The 20,014-nt window shown below is 38.9% G+C and overlaps 1 protein-coding gene across 2 annotated transcripts in view; it reads left to right on the top strand.

Moving 5' to 3' along the window:
* Nucleotides 1–20,014, top strand: part of LOC148026748 (uncharacterized) — a 110,432-nt gene that overhangs the window by 15,258 nt on the left and 75,160 nt on the right. The window contains exons 1-2 of one of the 2 annotated variants that reach the window (XM_087691245.1): nucleotides 1,730–1,794; nucleotides 14,457–14,500. Coding sequence is in view for 1 of the 2 variants with exons in the window: in XM_087691244.1 (XP_087547370.1) it covers nucleotides 1,718–1,794 (77 nt within the window). In the remaining variant the exon portion in view is untranslated. Of the gene's footprint in view, nucleotides 1–1,717; nucleotides 1,795–14,456; nucleotides 14,501–20,014 lie in introns of those variants that run through there. The other variant, XM_087691244.1, reaches the window with a different exon arrangement.

The following is a 20,014-nucleotide window of genomic DNA, read 5'->3' as shown; positions in this document are numbered from 1 at the left end:
GTCGGACTGTGTAGTCGGACTGCCACGTGGCAGTCCGACTGCCTGCAGCCGATTTTTATCAGGCTGCGCCCTATTTTGGCGCCCCATTCCAGGCAGTTTTTCACCTATTTATTGCTGACGTTTTCAGCAGTCTGGTGATCATTCTCTGTCGCAGATTACAGACCGGTGCTGTGCAGATCTCTGTCTCTGTTCGCAGATTTCAGACAGCAGACAGTGCAGACTGCAGCAGACTTCGAGGTGGACAGCAGGTCGCATTGTCGAGGTGGAGACACGCAGTCCAGCGCACTGCGCCCGTGTATATCTTTGTATTCAGCATTCTTTATACAGCAGATCTTCGGTGTACACTGTCTCTTTCTCTCCCTTCTCTCTCTGCGTTCTCTCTCTCTCAGTCCTACGCTTCCGCACCGCTGCACTCTGACACTTTTTTCTTCAATGAAGGAGGATGATCATAGAATCGTGGTGCGTGTTTAACATCAATTGAGGAGGGTGGGATTGGGTCTAAATGTGTGGGTTATTTCTTTCCATTCCTTGATTTCTTCAAGGAAGGAGGTGACTCATTAGCACAAAAGGGAGATTTGTGCTTTCAAGGAGGACATCAAAGGATCCAAGATGGAGTGGTTTGAGCCAGTGTCAATGAGCACGTGACATATAGCGGGAGGTGGAGTAGAAGATGCAACACCTATGGCATGGGCTATCACCTTTTCTTATGGCCTTCTCTTTGGCTTGTGCTCTTGGGCTTTGAGACAAGTCCCTTTCTTGTGATCCTTTTGGCCAAACATAATTTTTGTAATCTCTTCTTACAAGCCTCAAGATTTTTTTGAAGGCAAAAGACACGACCATTAGCATTTGTGTCACCATCCAACTTGGCTTCTCTTTTCTACTTCTATTGCTATCATTGAGACTCTTTCTAAGAAGATTCTTGGGAGATATGTGAGCTAGGTGCTAAATAAACACAATTGTATAGCCTAGTCCGATCTCTAACGATGCAAGCAATGGACTAGAGGCATGGTTTGTGGAGTCCTTAGATCAATTAGAGTTGAACAAGAGAAATCTAGAAACATTTGCTAAATGAGACTCACATGAAAAGTATGCTAAAAGTAATTTGAGTCTAAAGGAGACAAATATAACTCATTTGATCTACATAAAAATTTTGTAACTTCACTTAGGGGATTGAAAGGAATAGAGGAAAACATTACATCGCAATGTTTGCTAAGAGTTTTATTTGAAAAAAAGGCTTATACCTTGGATGGATGAGATCTTTATTGTTATGAGTTCATTCAGTGATTAGGTGCTTCATATCTTGGATACCAGGGTGCACCACATAAGGGATTGCAAAACTCGAAAAAATTTACGTGTTTATGTATCTAGTGTGAAAGGATAGAGTACAAGTGCAATATTGGTTTGTGGAAGGATGTATCAGACACATTACTGAATCTTAGTCATTGATCCTAGTGGATTTGTTTAGTGTAAATATGAACATGAGCACAGTTAATGCTAGGAAACATGAAAGCTTTTTTCAATGGACAACATACACCTAATCTTAGTATATTGAAAAGACAAATTGTTATAACTCCAATTTATTGATCAAGTAAAAGATACTTGATCGATCAGATTTGGTTTATAACTATATTAATTTGTATGCATTTGGTAATGTAAGTGATTGTTTTAATTTAGACACACAATTACTAAGTTAAAATAACATCTACTTGTTCTACAGGAAAATCAAGAAAAGTCATTGACAAAATTGAGGATAACACAATAGTTGAGCACCCTAAATTTGAAGATTCAAACAAGGTACATACATTGCAACAAGTAGTTCTGTTGAGTTAGAAATGTTTTCATTTATCTCTCGATGGGAACTGTAGTGTAACAAATTTATATCAGAAGGTCAGTAAATCATGACAGCCAAATAATTATTGGAAAGTGAACATAAAAGGGACCCAAGGTATGACATAATCATAACTGATTTTTGCTTTGTCATGTTGAGTGTTTATGGGCAGTTAATGCACAGTAAATGTGATGACTTCGGGATGAAAATTTGCGGCAATGTTTCCCTTCCTCTTGTAGTAGTGACAAGTTCAGTCTTTGTGCGGATTCACCTGGCCTTTTGCTTAGGAAAACAGGATGAAAAATAGATAGATCCATCTTCAAAGCTTGCTTTACCTTTTGATGGGAGTTGGAATAGATGGTTTCTTCCTTTTTGCTTTGGAAGCATTTATGCCCCATGACTCTAGGTGCCCTTAATTCAAGCAACTTGAGCATCTTGCTCAGGAATCAATCCTACCAACTCATCAATTGCTGAGAAATTAGACTGAAGAGAGATCATCATGACAAAGTTGGAAAAAGATTTAGACAATTTAGCAAGTAGTTAAGACACATTCTTTTATAATCACACGTCTTATCAATAAGTGCCAATTTAGTTTCAATAGAAATTATTTGCTAATTTGTTAGCATGTTATCTCCTTTAATCTGGATGTCATTGAATTGAAGCTTGAGTAGTTGTTACTTGCGATTAGACATGCGCTCATATCTAGCCTTGAATATTGTATGTCTTTGATCATAATCACTATCATTGATCTTTAGATTTTCTATGGGTGATTAATGATACAAGCATCTAGAGTCTAATATACTGTCGATTCTTTTGCCATTGGGGGAGATGGGGAAGGTGTTGAGATCGACGTCCAGGGGGCCTCATGTGGATGTAATAATTCTCTAATAGAGAATAAACGATGGTGATAATTTCTTCGTCTTACAAAGCTTTTTGGGGCATCTTTTGCTCACATATGCCCACATGCTTGTTTGTGACACTTATGGTGTTCCTTCGTAGCTTTGGTGTGAACACTCCCTTATGTAGGGGCATTTTTTACCTTCTAGCTAGAGAAGGGTATTTTCCTATGTGAACACCCATCAATGGGTGGCTTAGGGATTGTACTTTCATTATTATTCTCACATAGGGGATGTGACCTTCCAACAACTCTCTCTTGCTTTTCACTTGTTCAATGTGAGTGTGTGCACTATTGAATCCCAACCTAATGGTGGTATCAAGCCACACCTCTTTTCAACCGGAACTCAACTCGCTAGCCACCACTGCCTAAGCTGCCATTGAGCCTCCAGCTCAGTTGTTCTCCTCCTTACCGGTTACTGCTCTACAAACTTCAGCCCTGTTGGCTGTGTGGAGGCTTGACATCTGCTACTTCATTATCACTTGTTCTAGCTCGATCACTTGCCTGCACATCACCTGACCTACCTGTGCGCTGCTGCAGTTTCATCATCCAGTGCCACATCTGCAGTGTTGCTTGCAGCCTTAGAGTCATGTCCAGGCTGCATGTTGCTGCTTGACACTTCGTGCGTGTGTGCTGCTGCCCCAACTGTTCTTGCCTAGATGTTGCTGCCCGTTGTTATCTGCTTGAGAATCCAATGCTTCTTATGCCTGAAATTTGATATAGGCCAACAGCTTGTTCTTCAATCATCGTGTCATGCAGCCTAATGGCACACATCCTGATAGCTTTTGACATTAACAATTGACATATAATGTTAGATTCAATGTTAGTGAGCCTTAATCTGCATTATTCCCTAAAATTAGCATTGTTCACACAAAAATGTACAAATTAAAAAAATTGCTCAGAAATCTTCAATTTCTCTCCCAAAGTGACCCACAGCTTGGAGCTTTTTCACCAAACCATTAAAGTTCACCAAAAACTTGGGGATTCTCTATTCAGAGCTCAAGATTGCCTGATTTTATGTCAGAAAATTTGGGCTTTTCACATTTGAGTTAAAATTTCACCAAATTTTGTCCAAAACATTGGGGATTTTGTGAAATTTGTTTCAATTTGTCAAAGTTGAGGCGAACATCATCTTCATCAACATTTTGGGACATTGGAGTCTTCTCAAACTGCAAATTTTTCTTTGACAACTTCAATTATGCCCAAAATTGTAAGTTTTTTTGAGCTTTTCCTTACTTTTTCATAGTATTGCACCTTTGGGCACATGCTTGGCAGCTGCTGTTGTGAAAACTCACTTGTCCATAGTGAGTAGTGGTAGGCCAAAATGGCTTGCTAAATATGTTTGGGGATTCCAACAAATTGGATGTCACAAATTATCCGATGTGGGCATACATGATGAAGCATGTTTTGGTTGCTAAACAACTTTGGGGCTATGTATCTAGTTTTGAGATTAGGCTTGTGAGCCCCGTTGCACAGAATGTTGTTGGTTCATTGAGTTTATCGATTGTCACAAGTGGATCTTCCGCTCTAGCTCTTGTTGCACCTTCCATTGCCTATCAGTTGAGATGGGATGGAAGAGATGCCCGGACATATGGTTTGATTACATTGTTGTACAAGAAATAGGTTATTTTGCACATTCAGTTGTCCACAATAGCCAAGGATGCTTGGCATAAACTTGCTTCTTTGTATTAGATGCACAATGAGACTCTTGTGGTCTACTTGTATAAATAGCTTGAGATGGAGCACATGACAAAGAGTCATTCGATGGATGCCTACTACACATGTAGAGGATATAACAGAGAAGCTTGCAAATATTGATGAGATTATTCCCGATGTTTCTTTTGTTTCTCAATCTTGTGGCTGGCCTACTTGAGTCTTAGCAGAGTTTTGCCACTACATTTCCCTTTCTTACAGAAGGAGATGTTGATGCATATACATTTGATGCGTTGATGTCATTATTGTTAGATGAAGAGCAGTCATAGGTAAATCGCTCCAACATAAGTATGGAAAATCAAGCATTTGTAGCTAGCCATAGGAATAAAGAAAAATCATGGTAGCCATGAAACTCAAAGGGCAAATGCAAATCAACCTTCTCTCTGGACCCTTCAAGCACCAAGGATGAGGATGCCAAGAAAAAGACATGTAACTATTGCATAAATAAGGGGTATGTCATTGAGGAATGGAGAGAGAGGATTGCTAGTTAAAAAAGAAGCAATCAGGTATGACTGTTGCTGAAAATTCAGCACTTATTGAAACTAGCCTTTCTTCTCAGAGAGAGTGGTAAAACTTGGTCAAGCACTTAATAACAACAATTAAGAAATGAACAAAAACTGAAGTGCATACATTACCATAATAATCTTGGACATTGGACACCTTGTTGGCCCCAAAATTGGCACCCCTTGCGGTATTTCTTTAATTTGTATTATTAGTGGATGGAGTATAACTGAGATTTTACTATCTTCTCCCTTTATTCAAAAGCCATGATTGATCAACAAGCAATTTGAGCCAATTGCCCCTTGATCTTCACCCAAACGAAACCACAAACTAGCCAAATGCTACCCCAAATCAAATGGGATGGACTGGCATCTGAAATATTTGATAATTCCTTGAAATTTCAGCTTCTGATTTCAACATACGATGCCTTTGATTGACGGCATGGGTCCCAAGATGGCTGCTAAACCCTAATTTCTGGAGAGAAATAGGGTTTACAATAGAATTCTCACTATTGTCCACCAAATGTGATTGAGAACACCTTCAATTGGCTGAGAAATGCTGAGATACTCAGTGAATGGACTGGAGAAGGTGAGAGTATGCTGAGGAGAGAGAAATTTCTAATTTTTCATGCAAGAAAATCTCAAAAATTGTTGCTGTTTGCTTGAATTAGCCCCAAATGCTATCACCTATTGCTAGGGGATGCATTCAATGCAGTTGTCAGCCCTTGGTTGCTGTTGCCCGCTCTAGGAAGGGCCAAAATTGTTGACATTTACTCCAGCTTGGTCTCTTGCGGCAGTTGGCTGTCGTAGAAGGTCCTCCAATGGCAGAAAATTAGATCAGCAACCTCTCTTCTCTCTCTCTCCCAGAGCCTGCATACATTGAATGAGTCTTTACCAGGCCCAAATAACCTTCTCCCCCATTGCATGGTCATTTTTGCCAAGTGGCAACCTTCTAATCACATTTTTTAGCAATTTTCAATCAATTAATTAATTTTCATTATTAATTAAATTTGAAAATTAATTTTAACCCTTTTGACCCTACCTAAAGTTAGATGTCTCCATCCATAATTTAATTGGCTAGGCCATTTACAACCCCAAATGGTCCCCAATCTTAATTGGCCCTTAGATTGGCATTAATTAATTAAATAATGCTTACTCCCTAGTCTCACCACCACTTACACTTATCAACAAGTTAATTGTTCTAGGGCCAAAACTGACACCAATTGACATCCGAAACCCAGCTGGCATAACTTATTACAACTTTTACCTTTGACACCCACTGCTTCCTTGGGGTCCTTGGCTTGTTACTATGCAATAATTTGATGTTCCTGTGATAGACCTCCCTCTTGAAATCCTTGCAATTATCCTCCATTGCACCGCATTGTGCCAAAGCAAAAGTTTACTACGCTAGAATTTCGATAAGGCATTATAGCCACAACATTGGCCACTGTTGGATAACCATGCATATGCCCCAAAATTTGCTGAAAATTTCCAACCAACATAAACATAACATAAAACTGGAAAATAGTCCAGAATTGTTGTTAGAAACTTATCGAATGCATCCGTTACCCATGTTTCTCAATTGTTCTGACCACACAACCGCAGTAAAGCATATATTCAGCATAAAGCATGGCTGAAACTATCAAGCATTCACTAAACATGTTGTTGTCTAGGGAACCAGACGAAAACCATTGAAAACTGAGCATAAACTGATCTTATGATGATCTGAAAATTGATTTGAAATTGCTGCGAATGTAGTCTCAAGCTGAACACAAATTGAATGCAAAAATTGATCACAAATCGATGCAAAAACTGATCCAAAAGTGTCCATAAACTGATCTCTAACCGATCGAAAATTGAGCCCAAACTGATGCAAAAACTCTTAAGTGTAGTCTTAGAGCCACGATGTCATAGGGAGGTTTGCGAAAAGCCACTAACCACATGGGTTCTTGAATAAGCAAGACGGATGATAAAAGACGAGAATAATTGACACCAAAGAACTCTAGATTCCTGAATAACAAAGCACTGTACAATGAAACCCTCAAAACAAACTCTTGACAGTACACGGATGTTTGCTATTCACAAGACCTTCAGCTTATCTTGTTAGCCAGTCATTTCCTGGATAGTTAGTGCCACATCAGCACAGTATGGCAGAGGAGGTGCCACGTCATTAGTGCCACGTCAGCAGTGCAATCAGACTACACAGTCGGTTGCATTTAATGCAGCGGACCTGATGCTGTTATTTATTATTTCTTGGCTATTTATAGCCGGTTCTTGTGGCACACTTGATTAATCATTCTTCAATGGTTTCAGATTCTGATCTTGAAGATCTGTTGGCTGAGACAGACTGTGCTCAGGCTGAGGGAGATTGAGGTCATCAAGTTGGAGACATATGCAGATATTTCCTCTACCCCCTTGTGTATTTCTGCACTCTTATACAGCATACTACACCACAGATTTTCTGCGTTTGCACTGTCTCCTTTTCTCTCTCTCTCTCTTCTCTCTATGTTCACTCTCTCTCAGTCTTTGTCCTACGCTTCCGCATCGCTACACTCTGACATATCTGGCCAAAGTCATGTAGAATCTTTGCCGTATCTCCTTTTTCAGGTAGCCTTTTGGGCTAAGGTGCCCGTTTGGTACTCAAGCTTGCGTACTTGTATCAAAGACTTAAGATATCTTTAGATCTCAGATTGCTGAGGCCTTCATAAATCAAAGTATGTATCTTATATAGAAGTCCATTGCCTTGCTTTTCATGCTAAATGCATAGACTTTTGCCTTTTATGCCTTGCTTTTTGCTTTTCCTTGTTTTCGTTTTTGTACAGGCCCTGAGTGTGGTTGTAACTTGTTTTGGTCATAATTATGTCATATGAACTTTAAATATGGTAATCGAGGTACTCAAAACGATTGAAATAATGCTAATTTGTAATCCAATGTAGGTAGAATTGTGAAAATCTTCTTAAAATAGCTGAAAATTCCAATTTTCGTAAAATGCATCACTTTTTTACATTTTGGATTTGGATGACTTGTACCACTTAATATAAGTCATTGCATCTATTCTAATCCATCCAAATTTTTGATCAAGTTATTAGAACTTAATAATGGATATTTAGACTATTTTAATAGATCAGTTCTTCTCCTTGAAAATCTTGTAAAGATCCTATTTAAGTATCCCATAAGCATATATTAAAAATACTTGTATGAATATTTTCCCTTGTTTTTTCTTCATTGAACTTATAGCCTCATGGCATCCACACCCTCTAAACGTACACATCCTCTGGATGGGCCACATAGTGTAATCCACTTGGATTGAAAGGCCATAGACACATTTTCCAAAGTATCATGCACACAATCATTTTGCCATCGGAATAAAAAATCAAGAACTTTCTATTCCCGATCTTCGATTTTTTCAAGGTCTCAACTGAAAACTTAAGGCCAATATTCTCAAAGTCTCTTAAAGTCAGCTGCTTAGCAGTCCTCTTTACCTGCGCATCGCTATTAGGTGGAAGTGGTCCTATAACCGACTTCATCTTCTTGTCCATAGTCTTGTACTTAGTGTCAACCTTGGCTTCTCTCTATTCCTTTGAACAACTCAACTCTATTGATGTATATACACAGCACTCAACTCTATTGGTTGAAAGTAATCGGTCCTCTGCTCTTTGGATTATATAAAAACAACCCTATGTTCTCTTTGCTGAACTAAAATAGCAGTGTAATCTATTGGTCAAGATACCCCAGCCCTCAAGAATGCTTATGGCTGAAAATGATAAGCCATCTCTTCTCTTTGCTAAAATGCTTGAGCGCTTGTTGGGGGTTAAGGCGCCTGTGTCTAACTGCGTGTGTATTCATTACACTGATAGTACCTGCACACTTGTACATTGTAGGTGGTGGGCGCTCATTATTGTCACTTCATTCTTTATTCTTTCAATGCTTTCAGTGACATTTGAATAAGGCAAGGCCGCTCACATATTGTGACTATTGGAGTTTCCATATATGGTGTGTCTCTCTTGCTCTCTTACTCTATCCCCTATAGCTTTTACTTCCGCTTGTGTGCTTTCACTCAGACTCTACCTTTCAATTGGTATCAGAGCCACAACCATTCGAGGAGCTTCTTTATTCTTTGCTTTAGCCGCCCAGATTCAAAGCTTCAGTGCAACTTGAAAGGTTTCATGGTAGCCATTGTTTCTTCCTCTTGAGGTATGCATTGAGTTTTTCATTCGTTTGGCTTGTTCTAGCTTTTTCTGCGCTTGTTCAGGAGCTTTTCGTGCAATCCAACTTCAGAGAGAACTTGTTCTACCTTCTTGTATGTAGCATCAGCTTTTGACATAGGCTGCATCTTGTATACAAAGCATATATATTTATATATTAGCTTCTCAATTATTCTAACCAAACAATGCAATGTGCAAAAGTGAACCCTTGTTAGTGGTATTTCCAAAATAGGGCCCCAGTTTGGATCCTCTAGAACTAGCATTCCATTTCTCATGACTTTTTGATCACGTGTTGGAGCAACCTGTTGTCCTACCTTGGCAAGTCATTCTTTCTTTCCATCTTTCTCTTTCTTCCTAGTTTGCATACAGTATACAAATTTTGCATTTACTGCATTTGATAAACCAAACATACACTTCAATGTTTTTATGCTTAGTTGAGCCTTGTTGAGTGCTTATTGAGTTGTGGATTAGTCATTTTATCTATTTTAAGTGAATATAGAGCATGCTATAGAAGTCGTGGACAGTTATGGCAACTTGATAGCATTGTCATATTTTGGCCATAAGGTTTGTATATAATATTGGATTTAGGCGTTCTATAGCTAGAAACAAAGAGTGCGACAAGAGCTACATATTTGGGCACTCATAGAGTTAATTTTATGTAATTTTCTATTCTTTGTTTCACTTAGAACAGAATAGTTTTGGTTTGGACAACAGACAATAAATTCCATAATACATGTTTGATGCTTTAGGGATGATATTTTGGTGCCTGAATGGTATGATTATGATTTTGGGACTGATTTGAGCTTGAAATAGCTCAGATTTCATTGTCATTTCAGTACTATAATGATCATTGATGCTTTATGGGATACTTAGTGAATGTGCCTCTCTCACATGGATATGAAACTTTATTGCTTTGCTTAGTATTTGATTAAAATTTAATCAAATGTGCTAATGCCATTTACACATGTGAGATGTGAGTCAATTATTTTATAGTATGGGATCTACGATCCCGAGATATCAGTTGTGGTGCCAAAGGTAAAAGTTGCAAAAAGTTATACTTGACAGGTACTAGGTGGTACTCGATGTTAGATTTTGGTCTAGATAAATTTATTGGCCACTGATGTCAATGGTGACATTAGAGAGTAGACATTAATTAGTTAATTAATGCTAGTCTAAGGGCTAATAATTGCTCAGAGATTCTTGGAATACAAATTGACCTAGCCAATTTAATTATTGGCTGGTGAAATTAATTTTTGGAGCACTAGAATAATTATTAAATTAATTTTTAGAACTAATGATAAGCTGAAAATGTTGAAAAATGGAATTAGAGGGCTATCGCTTGCAAAACTTGCCCATGCAAGTGAAAAAAACTTCTTTAGGGGCTAGTGGAGTCTATTTCAGCCATTATGAGAGAGGAGGCTGTTAGAGAGTAGTGAGATGCGGCTCATTTGGGTATCATCAAAGAAATGATACTTGTAGAATAGATTGATCTACTTCATGTGAAGACAAAAGACCATGTAGCAAATATCTTTGCGAAATCACTTGGTAAAGAAAATTCGTTTGTTTCAAGAATCTACTTGGAATACAACAACTAGTCTATAGCTTGGAATGCAACAACTAGGAGACCAATGACCTCACTACTCTCACTCAATGCTCCCAAGATTTCAACCCATGTGTAAGCGTTAAAGAAAGAATGTGGTGCACAAGCCTAGATGTCACGGAGCATAACTTCAACAATCTCAAGAGTCTCTTCATTATGAGATTCTGAGGTTGGGCACTCTAATTTATCTCATAGGGCAATTTAAGAACGTCAAGCAAAAGGACAAAGAAAACATCAACAATTACATTGCGGCTGATGTGATTTGCGGCCACCATAAACTAGTTCTACAATAAGTGATAGTAATTTGGAGCTTTCCAGGAGTAGGTGATAGTAGCCCAAGGTCCTTCTAGTACAGGTGATAGCATACAGGAAGAGGCAACAGTCATTTTGGTGGTTCTAAGCTGTAGATGACAATTTCCATGGGACAGACAGTAGTAGTTTTTTAGCATTTCTTGTGATAAAACTTTGAAATTTCTCTCTCTACAACATTTTTTCTCATTCCCTAATTATCTCTCGAGTTATCTCAGTATTTTCAAGTAGTTCGAGCCATCAGAGAAAGAGATTTTAGTCAATCTCTGCGTAAATCCTAATTTATAGTAGAAATTAGGGTTTTGATACCCACCTGGGGATGTGTGCTTAGAATTGAGGGTCTAGGACTTGAATTCTAGTGGTTAAAATTAAGGAATTTTAGAGAGATTCAAGAGACCCACCAATCTCAAATATCAGATTTGGGATTGAATTTGTTTTTCAAGCAGCAGGGTGAAAGCCAATCCCCAAGTAAACCAAGGGAAAAATTGGTTTGGAGGCTTATTGGTTAGTTTTGACAACAAGAGGTACTTGGAATAGTAGAGAAGATCAGAGAATCTCATTTGTACTCCTTCCATTTGCAATATAAGATAAAGAAATACTGCAAGGGACACCAATTTTGGGCCTAGCAGGGTGTCCAATGTCCAAGACTAAAGTGGTAAAGTGTACATTTTCAGTTTATGTGATTTTAATGCTTGCTGTAATTAGTATTTAATTAGGTTATTTACCACTCTATCCAAGGAGAAAGGCTGGTTTCAATCGTTACTTTGGTTGTTATGTATACTTCCCGATTTGTTATGGCATGCTTTTGAGTTAAGATTTGGGCTCCATTACATGGATCTTGATTGTGGTTACATACCTTGGTTACTTCAGTGGTTTATGTAGTTACATGCTTGAAAAATCCAATGGTTTTTATATACTCGCCTTATGCTTCATGTGTCTTGGATTCTTGGATGTCATATACTTGATGTTTTGAGTTTACATTACTTATTTGACATTCGAATTTGTTCTAGTGGGAGTTACTTGTGCTACTTTGGATGTTACATAGAGCTTTGAATTTATGCAATTAGGCTTGAGCTTACTTTCACCAAGACCGTGGGACACTTCATGTACATGCTCTCTTGATATGTATTCGATGCAGTTACCCTACAGTGGGCTGATTTGATCACTTACTTTGGACTTGGCACTTATGTCTATTAGTGTGATGTGAGTCATATTTATACGCTTCTGGGTTATGTATTGAGCTTTGCTGAGTGGGTTATGCATTTAATACCTTTCCTCTCTTTACCTTGAGATCTCTTATGTGCATGATGTCTATGCCTGTGGCATGTATACTTTGCATTTATACAGTTGAGCTTGAGCTTACTTCCACCGAGACCTTGAAACACTTACTTCATGTACATGCTTTCTTGATATGTATTGGATGTAAATATCCAGCAGTGGGCTGGTTTGATCACTTACTTTGGACTTGACACTATGTCTGTCAGTGTATTGTTAATGATATTTATATGCTTCTGGGTTATGTATTGAGCTTTGCTCAGTGGGTTACGCACTTGGCAGCTCTCCTCTCTTTACCTTGAAATTTTCTATGTGCATGATGTCTATGCCTACCGCATGTATGGTTACTGACATACTATAGTTGTGACAGCCTTCAATGCTGGTTGTTCTTAGTTTTTCTTTCTTGGTTGCTCACACCTGGTTGTTGGTGTATTGCTGCAGTTTATTGCAGCAGTCTATCATTTCAGTTTTACACATTCTATCTAAGGAGAGCCACTTGGATTTGATAGTTACTTGATTACAGTTAGTGGACAACTCATCCTTCTGGCCGATTCTCTTGCTCTTGGCTATGATTTTGGGGCTGTTTTGTTATCATTTTTAGCATCTTGTTTATCTTGGATTGTGCTTTTATCTCTTGCATTATGGCTGGTGGGTCAAATGATAGTGCTATCTTTAACATTGAGAAGTTGGATGGCACAAATTATAGCTATTAAAAGGTAAGAATCTGGCAAGTTTTAGTGCAAAAATGGCAGATTAAGCCATTGAGACATGAGGGTGTGAAGCTTAAACGCTTTGATGTAGAGGATTGGGCTGAAGTGGATGAGTTATATAAATCTATAATTATTTTGTCGCTCTCTAAGAAGGTTTACTATGATGTTGTCTTTGATAGGTAGATCGCTTGGCAATTATGGAATAAGATTTGCACTGTTTGTGATAAGCAGAGCGTGCTTCTCAAATGTATTCATTAAGCAACTCATGGACCTTCGTATGGAGGGGACTTCCATGTCTACTCACTTGAATGCGTTTCATTCTATTTTCAGCCATTTCTCTTTGGAAGGAATTGAATTTAAGGACAATCTTTCTCCCTTGTTCTTATTGGTTACATTGCGTGAGTCATGGGACACATTTCGTATTGCTATATTGTGTGCAAATATGTCTACTGATGGGCTAAAATTGTGGGATGTAGAGGATGTTCTCTTGAATGAAGAGGTTAATAGAAAGAATGTCGATGCTTCCCACACCCCTCATGCTTGGACAATTAGAGGCGATAATGGTATGAGCGGTAATGACCATCATGGAAGAGACTCTGAGAAGTTTCGTTCTCAGTCATGTGGACAGCTCGCAATAAGTCCCGTAGTCATAAATCTGTATTGACTTATTACTATTGTGGGAAGTAGTCATATTCGGTCACAATCCCATAAAATGTGTGATGACATGTATAAGAAAAAGGGAAAGAATAAAGTGCAGGAAAAGAATGATGATCACAACATTGTCCCTAGCAAGTTCAGTGTCAAGATTGAAGAGATTAATGTTGTTATACTGATTCTGATGATGACTATATACTTATAGCTTCTTCTCTTGATGTTTTGCAGTTGAGCGATGCCTCGTCTACCTATGCTTAGTGTTGGTTACTTGATTTAAGGGCTTCATTTCATGCCATCCCTCATCGAGAGTAGTTGCACTCCTATTATAGTATGACAGGATTTGTCAGAGTGGGTAATGACTTGGCATTGGATATTGTTGGTATTGGAGATATCCAACTGCAGTTTTCTTCAGACAGTATGTTTACTTTGCATGATGTATGCCATATTCCCGCTTTGACTAAAAGCCTACTTTTAGCTGGATAGTTGGATGATATAGGTTCTACTGTCTCTTTTGGTGATTTCTTATGGAAACTTACCCATGGGAATCTTGTCTTGGTACGAGGTGCCAAGTTTGGCACTCTTTACCTCTTGTATTTGGGTCGATCAACCATGTTTTAACAGTGGTTGTAGTATGACATGTATCATTATGGCATTGTTGCCTTGGGCACATGTTATTAAAGGGAATGAAAATGCTTAACTTGTTTGTAGTATCTTTAGTCTCTTGACTATAAATGTTTTGATTCTTGTGATCATTGTCTTTATGGCAGGCAGACTCGTAATTCACATAAGAAGTCTGGCATTACGCATATGGGTGAGTATTTTGCTCTTGTTCATTCTGATGTTTGTAGACCTATGCCGTACAAGTCTTTAGGTGGCGCAAAGTATTTTGTTACTTTCATTGATGATAACTCGCATAAGGTTTAGCATACCCCATAAAGTAGAAATCAGAAGTCTTGGCTACATTTGAGCATTGGCTTGCTTTTGTTGAGAACTAGTTTGAGTATAGACTAAAATGTCTACGTTCTAACAATGGGGAAGATTATGTCTCTAAAGTCTTTTGAACAGTTTTGTGATGAGAGGGATATTAAGTGTCAATTGATAGCCCCGTACATCCCATCTCAGAACGGTATGACTGAGTGCATGAATAGGATAATTTAAGAGTGAGTACATAGTATGCTTAGGCAAACAGACTTACTGCAGCACTTTAGGACTGAGGCAATTAGTAGTACTGCTGTACATTTGATTAATTGATCCCCATGCACTGCTCTTGACTATCAGGTTGCAGAGGAGGTATGGTTTGGAAAACCTCCATCATATGCTCACTTGCTTGTCTTTGGTTGTAAGGATTTCTGCCATGTTCCCAAGGGAAGTCTGTGAAATGCATTTTTCTTGGTTATGGGAATGCAGGTGAGATGGGCTATCACCTATGGGATCCACAGGCTCGGAAGGTCATCTGTAGCCATGATATTGTTTTCAATGAGGAGAAAATGCACAAGTAACCTAAGTAAGTCGTTGTGGTACGCAAGGTAATCTTTCATGAGGAGCCTCTTGTTACTATACAGTCAGCTAGACAGCTTGTAATAGCTGATGCTGTAGTGGTCAAGACCATGATGTTCGTTAGGAGGTATATGCCCCACAGTCTATTTTGTGGCAGTCTACTAGAGATAGACGTCATCTTGATCGATTTGCGCCCTCTATGAATTATATTATAGTGATGGATGTTGGTGAGCCTCTTACCTATGATGAGGCCATACGCAAAGGTGATAGTGACTCTTGGGAGAGGGCCATGCGGTCAGAGTATATCTCATTGCAGAAAAATCATATGTGGAATTTGATTTCTTTGCCTAGTGGAAAACGTGCTTTGCCATACAAGTAGGTGTACAAGTCGAAGAGTAGCCCTGGATGTCCCAAGCCAGCCTATAAGGCCCAATTGGTTGCTAAGGGTTTTTAGCAAGATCATAGTGTTGATTTCGATGAAGTCTTCTTTGTTGTTGTAAAGATGAGTACCCTATACTTGGTTTTGGCTTTGGTTGTACAACTCAATCTAAACCTCTATCAGATGGATATTAAGACAACTTTCTTACATGGGGACTTGCATGATGAGATTTATGTGTAGTAGCCTAAGGGATTTGAGGAAAAAGGTAGGGAACACCTAGTATGCAAGTTAAGAAAGAGCCATCCTGGCCTTACGTAGGTATCTAGGGAATGGTACCACAAGTTTAATGCTTTCATGCATTTCTAGGGATACATTTGTAGTGATATGGATTCGTATCTATACATGAAGAAGGCTCATGATGGCAACCTTATGATTTTGGTACTTTATGTTGATGATATGTTGATTGTTGGGAGCGCTTATGATGAGCTGGATACCTTGAAAAATCTGCTCAAGAATGTTGAAGATGGAGGTGGCAGCTCCAAGCTCAGTACATAGTGTGAATAGTAGAGAGAGAGAGTGTGTGCGTGTAGACACGGCTCGACCCACGATTAGTCTCAAGTGTGTAAGTGAAAGTACAAAAGTACAACCCTTAGACCTTAGGGTTGTGTAAGTGCCTTAAGATGCGTTCACACATGAAAGTATGGTAAGTGACCGAATTATGTAACATAAACACACAAATAGAGAATAATGTAATTGGGGAAAAAAACCTCTCTTACGAAGAGTAAAAAGTGCTCCAGTGTCCTATTGCGGATCACCGACACTCCCATGTGAGTGTAGGCATGAGTCAAACCAACAACCCCCCCTGAAGTGAAAGGTGATAAGCATACAAGGATCATCCACCAAAGGAGATCAAATTTAAAGCATTGCAAAATGCTTCAAATTTGTTGTGAGGAAGAGCTTTGGTGAAGATGTTTGCCACATTGTTGTTGGTAGGACAATAGATAAGGTTGATATCCCTTGCATGTAGCCTCTCTTTGACAAAGTGATAATGTATCTCTATGTGTTTCGTACATGCATGAAACACTGAGCTCCATGCCACTACAATGGCACTCTCACTATCAGTAAACAAAGGAGTATGCTCCGTGACAGATATATCAAGATCAGCCAACAAACATCTCAGCCATACACACTCAGCTGTAGTAGTGGAAGCTGCCTTTATTTAGCTTCACAAGACGATGTGGTAGCAGTGGATTGCTTCTTCCTAAGCCAAGAAATGCAAGATGAGCAAAGAAAGAAACAATTTTCAATTGTAGAGTGACGTGAATCAAAATTACCAGTCCAATTGGAATCACTATAAGCATGTAATTGCATTGGCTCCCCTTTGGCATAACCCCCTTGCCATAAAGCAATCCAGGAGTCTCGATGCCCTGCAAGTAGCGAAAAACATGCTTCATAGCTTGCCAATGTGACATGCATGGGCTGTGCATATAATTGCTTAGGGCTGAAATTGCAAATCAAATATGTGGCCTTGTGTTGCATAAATAACTGAGGTATCCAACTGCTAGAGCATATGTATGAATGTCAAACAGAACACTATCATTATGCAAAGAAAGCTTGAGTCTAGTTTCCATTTGTGTGCTAATTGGCTTGCAATCCAGAGCCAAATCTCTTAAGGAGTTTACCAATATATTTGGACTATGACAATCCAGTGCCTCTAGCATCATGAATAAACTGAATGCCCAAGTAGTAATGCACAAAGGTTTCAAATTAGACACTTCAAAAGTTTGCTATAAATTTTTCTTGAATGTTGAAATTTGATTAGCACGTGTTCTTGTGAGTAGAAGATCATCCACATAAAGACAAATGACTAGCAAAGATCCCCCCTCTTTGCATATGTAAAGAGTAGACTTTGATGGGCTGTTAAGAAACCCTTGGTTGAGTAAAAAGGCATCAATTTTTCCATACCAAGCTCGTGGAACTTGCTTCAAACCATACAAAGCCTTTTTCAACTTGCATATGAAGTGTTCAGATCCTTCAACTACAAAACCCATGGACTATTGAATATACACTTCTTGTTGAAGTTCCCCATGTAAAAATGTAGTTTTAATGTCAAGTTGGTGTACAATCCAACCATAACGGGCAGCCAAAGCAACCATACATCTAATGGTTGTCATGCGGGATGTAGGAGCAAATGTCTCCTCATAATCAATTGAAGGGTGCGAGAGGAAGAACTCAAGTAGTGTGCGCGTCAATTGAGGTGTATTCAGCAGTGCAGTGCAAAGAGAGTGGAGAGTCAAGAGATGGGTGTGTACCAGTGTGGTACACACAAGGAATAAAAGAATGTATTTATACGTAGGGTATGGTACACTTACACCCGTAAGAGTGTGTTCATATGCGTAAATAGATATATACACAGGAGTAGTGTAAGGGCAAGTGAAAAGACTTCCTGAAAGTCAATCCCCTCTTTCTGTGTATAACCCTTAGCCACAAGCCTGGCTTTGTATTTGGGTTTGCCATCCACACACTTGATTTTATAAGACCCATTTGTTAGGAATAGCTTTCCTATCTTTGGGTAATGGAACCAAATCCCAAGTATCATTCTGATACAAAGATTTCATTTCTTTTTGCATAGCTAGTGCCTACTTTTTCTTTAACTCAACATGATAATGCCTCTTTATATATGAGAAGCTCACCTTCATGTGTGAGTAAAATGCAGTCCAAAGAGGGATCAAATCTCTGTATAGGTCTCTTAACATGTGTAGACCTTCTTACCCAATGATCTGTGTTATCGGGCAATGGATCCACATCCAAAGGAATGTCAATGACCTCATTATTTGGTTGTTGAACTGCATTTTCAAGTTGTTGTAATACATTTTCAAGCTGCTGTAATTCATTTTCAGCATGCTGATTTTGTTGCCCGAGCTGATTTTCAGCATTCTTTTGCTACTCATTTTCATATGGCTCAATGATGATATGTTGATTATCATAACTAGCATCAAATGGAGTTGAATTTTCAGTGGTTGATGGCTGTTCAAGTGGTTGATCATGTTGAAATTTTACTTTCTTTTTGTCCAAATCACTAGATGTGGCATTTTTCAGCAGCTTTGACTCATTAAATACCACATCTCGGCTGCATAGCACCTTTTTTATGCTTGGAACCCAAACTCTATAGCCCATTTCACCTTCATCTCCATAACCCATGAAGATCCCTCTGTGGGATTTCATGTCAAGTTTGGTTCTGCTATCAACGGATACATGTACATAGCATTTGCAGCCAAAGACCCTTAAGTGGTCATACAAGCAGGTTTGCTAGACCAAACCTCTTCAGGGATGCCACTTTCAAGTGCACGATGTGGAGATCGGTTGTAAATATGCACCACAGTTTTAAGTGCCTCTCCCCAAAATGATTGCGGGAGATTAGCTGTGGATAGCATACAGTGAATCTTCTCACATAAAGTGCGATTCATTCGCTTAGCCACACCATTGCTAGCATGGATTCTTTTTATATCTTCCACATTCCACCACCAAAGATGGTGGTGAACCCCTGTTGTTAAGCTGCCCAATAGAGAGCAAGCTCTTCTTAATGCCAAGTACATACCGAACATCATGAAGAATCAATTCTTCGCCATTTTTAAGAGCTAGGTGTATGGTGCCCATTTCTTCAATATCACATGTATGGTTTTTTCCTAGGTAAAATTTCCTAAGGTTACCTTTTGCATAATAAGAAAAACACACCAAGGATGGAGCTACATGAAATGAAGCACCACTGTCAACAATCCATGATTGTGACAAACCATCATGAGCAGACAACAAGGCATCTATCACATTCCTTTTAGTAATATACATGTCTCCCATTGTTATAGCATGTGGATCTGAAGATGCAACTAGCAAATCAACATCTTTATTTTCTTCTATCTCCTCAATAACAACATTAGATATCACATTTGCCTTTTTTGTTGCTTTAGGGATAGAGTTGCCATCCTTCTTGTTCTTTTATCTTTTGCATTAGCCTGCTTCTTGCGTTCTTACTTCCTTTTATAGTACTTGCAATCGGGATTTTATGCCCTTTGCGTCCACACTGATAGCAAGTGACATCTTGCTGCTTTTTCTTGCTTTTGCTGCGATTTTTTTTCTTATTTGCAGCATTTGACCTCTTTTCAGTTCGTCCTCTTACATTGTAGGCTAATCCATTGTTTTCCCCACTTGCCTTGCATTTAATCTTCTCATTGAGAATAGAACCAGGCAACGCCATTAAATGTCAAGTTGGCGTTGTTGCTCAATGACACAACCAGTGCTTCCCATGAATCTGGCCAAGTCATGAGCAAGAAAATAGCCCTCAGCTTAGGATCAAAAGCCGGCAAGCCTGCATCCTATAAGTGACTCAAAATACTAGTGAAAGCATTTAAATGCTTTGAGGTGGGCTTAGACTTATCAAGCTTCATGTTGACT

Source organism: Lygodium microphyllum, chromosome 13 (assembly GCF_053477565.2).
Source record: "Lygodium microphyllum isolate KBCC chromosome 13, Lygodium_microphyllum_v1.1.10, whole genome shotgun sequence".
Taxonomy (NCBI): domain Eukaryota; kingdom Viridiplantae; phylum Streptophyta; class Polypodiopsida; order Schizaeales; family Lygodiaceae; genus Lygodium; species Lygodium microphyllum.
The sequence above is the reverse complement of the archived record's forward strand: the minus strand, read 5'-3'. Positions and strand labels throughout refer to the sequence as shown.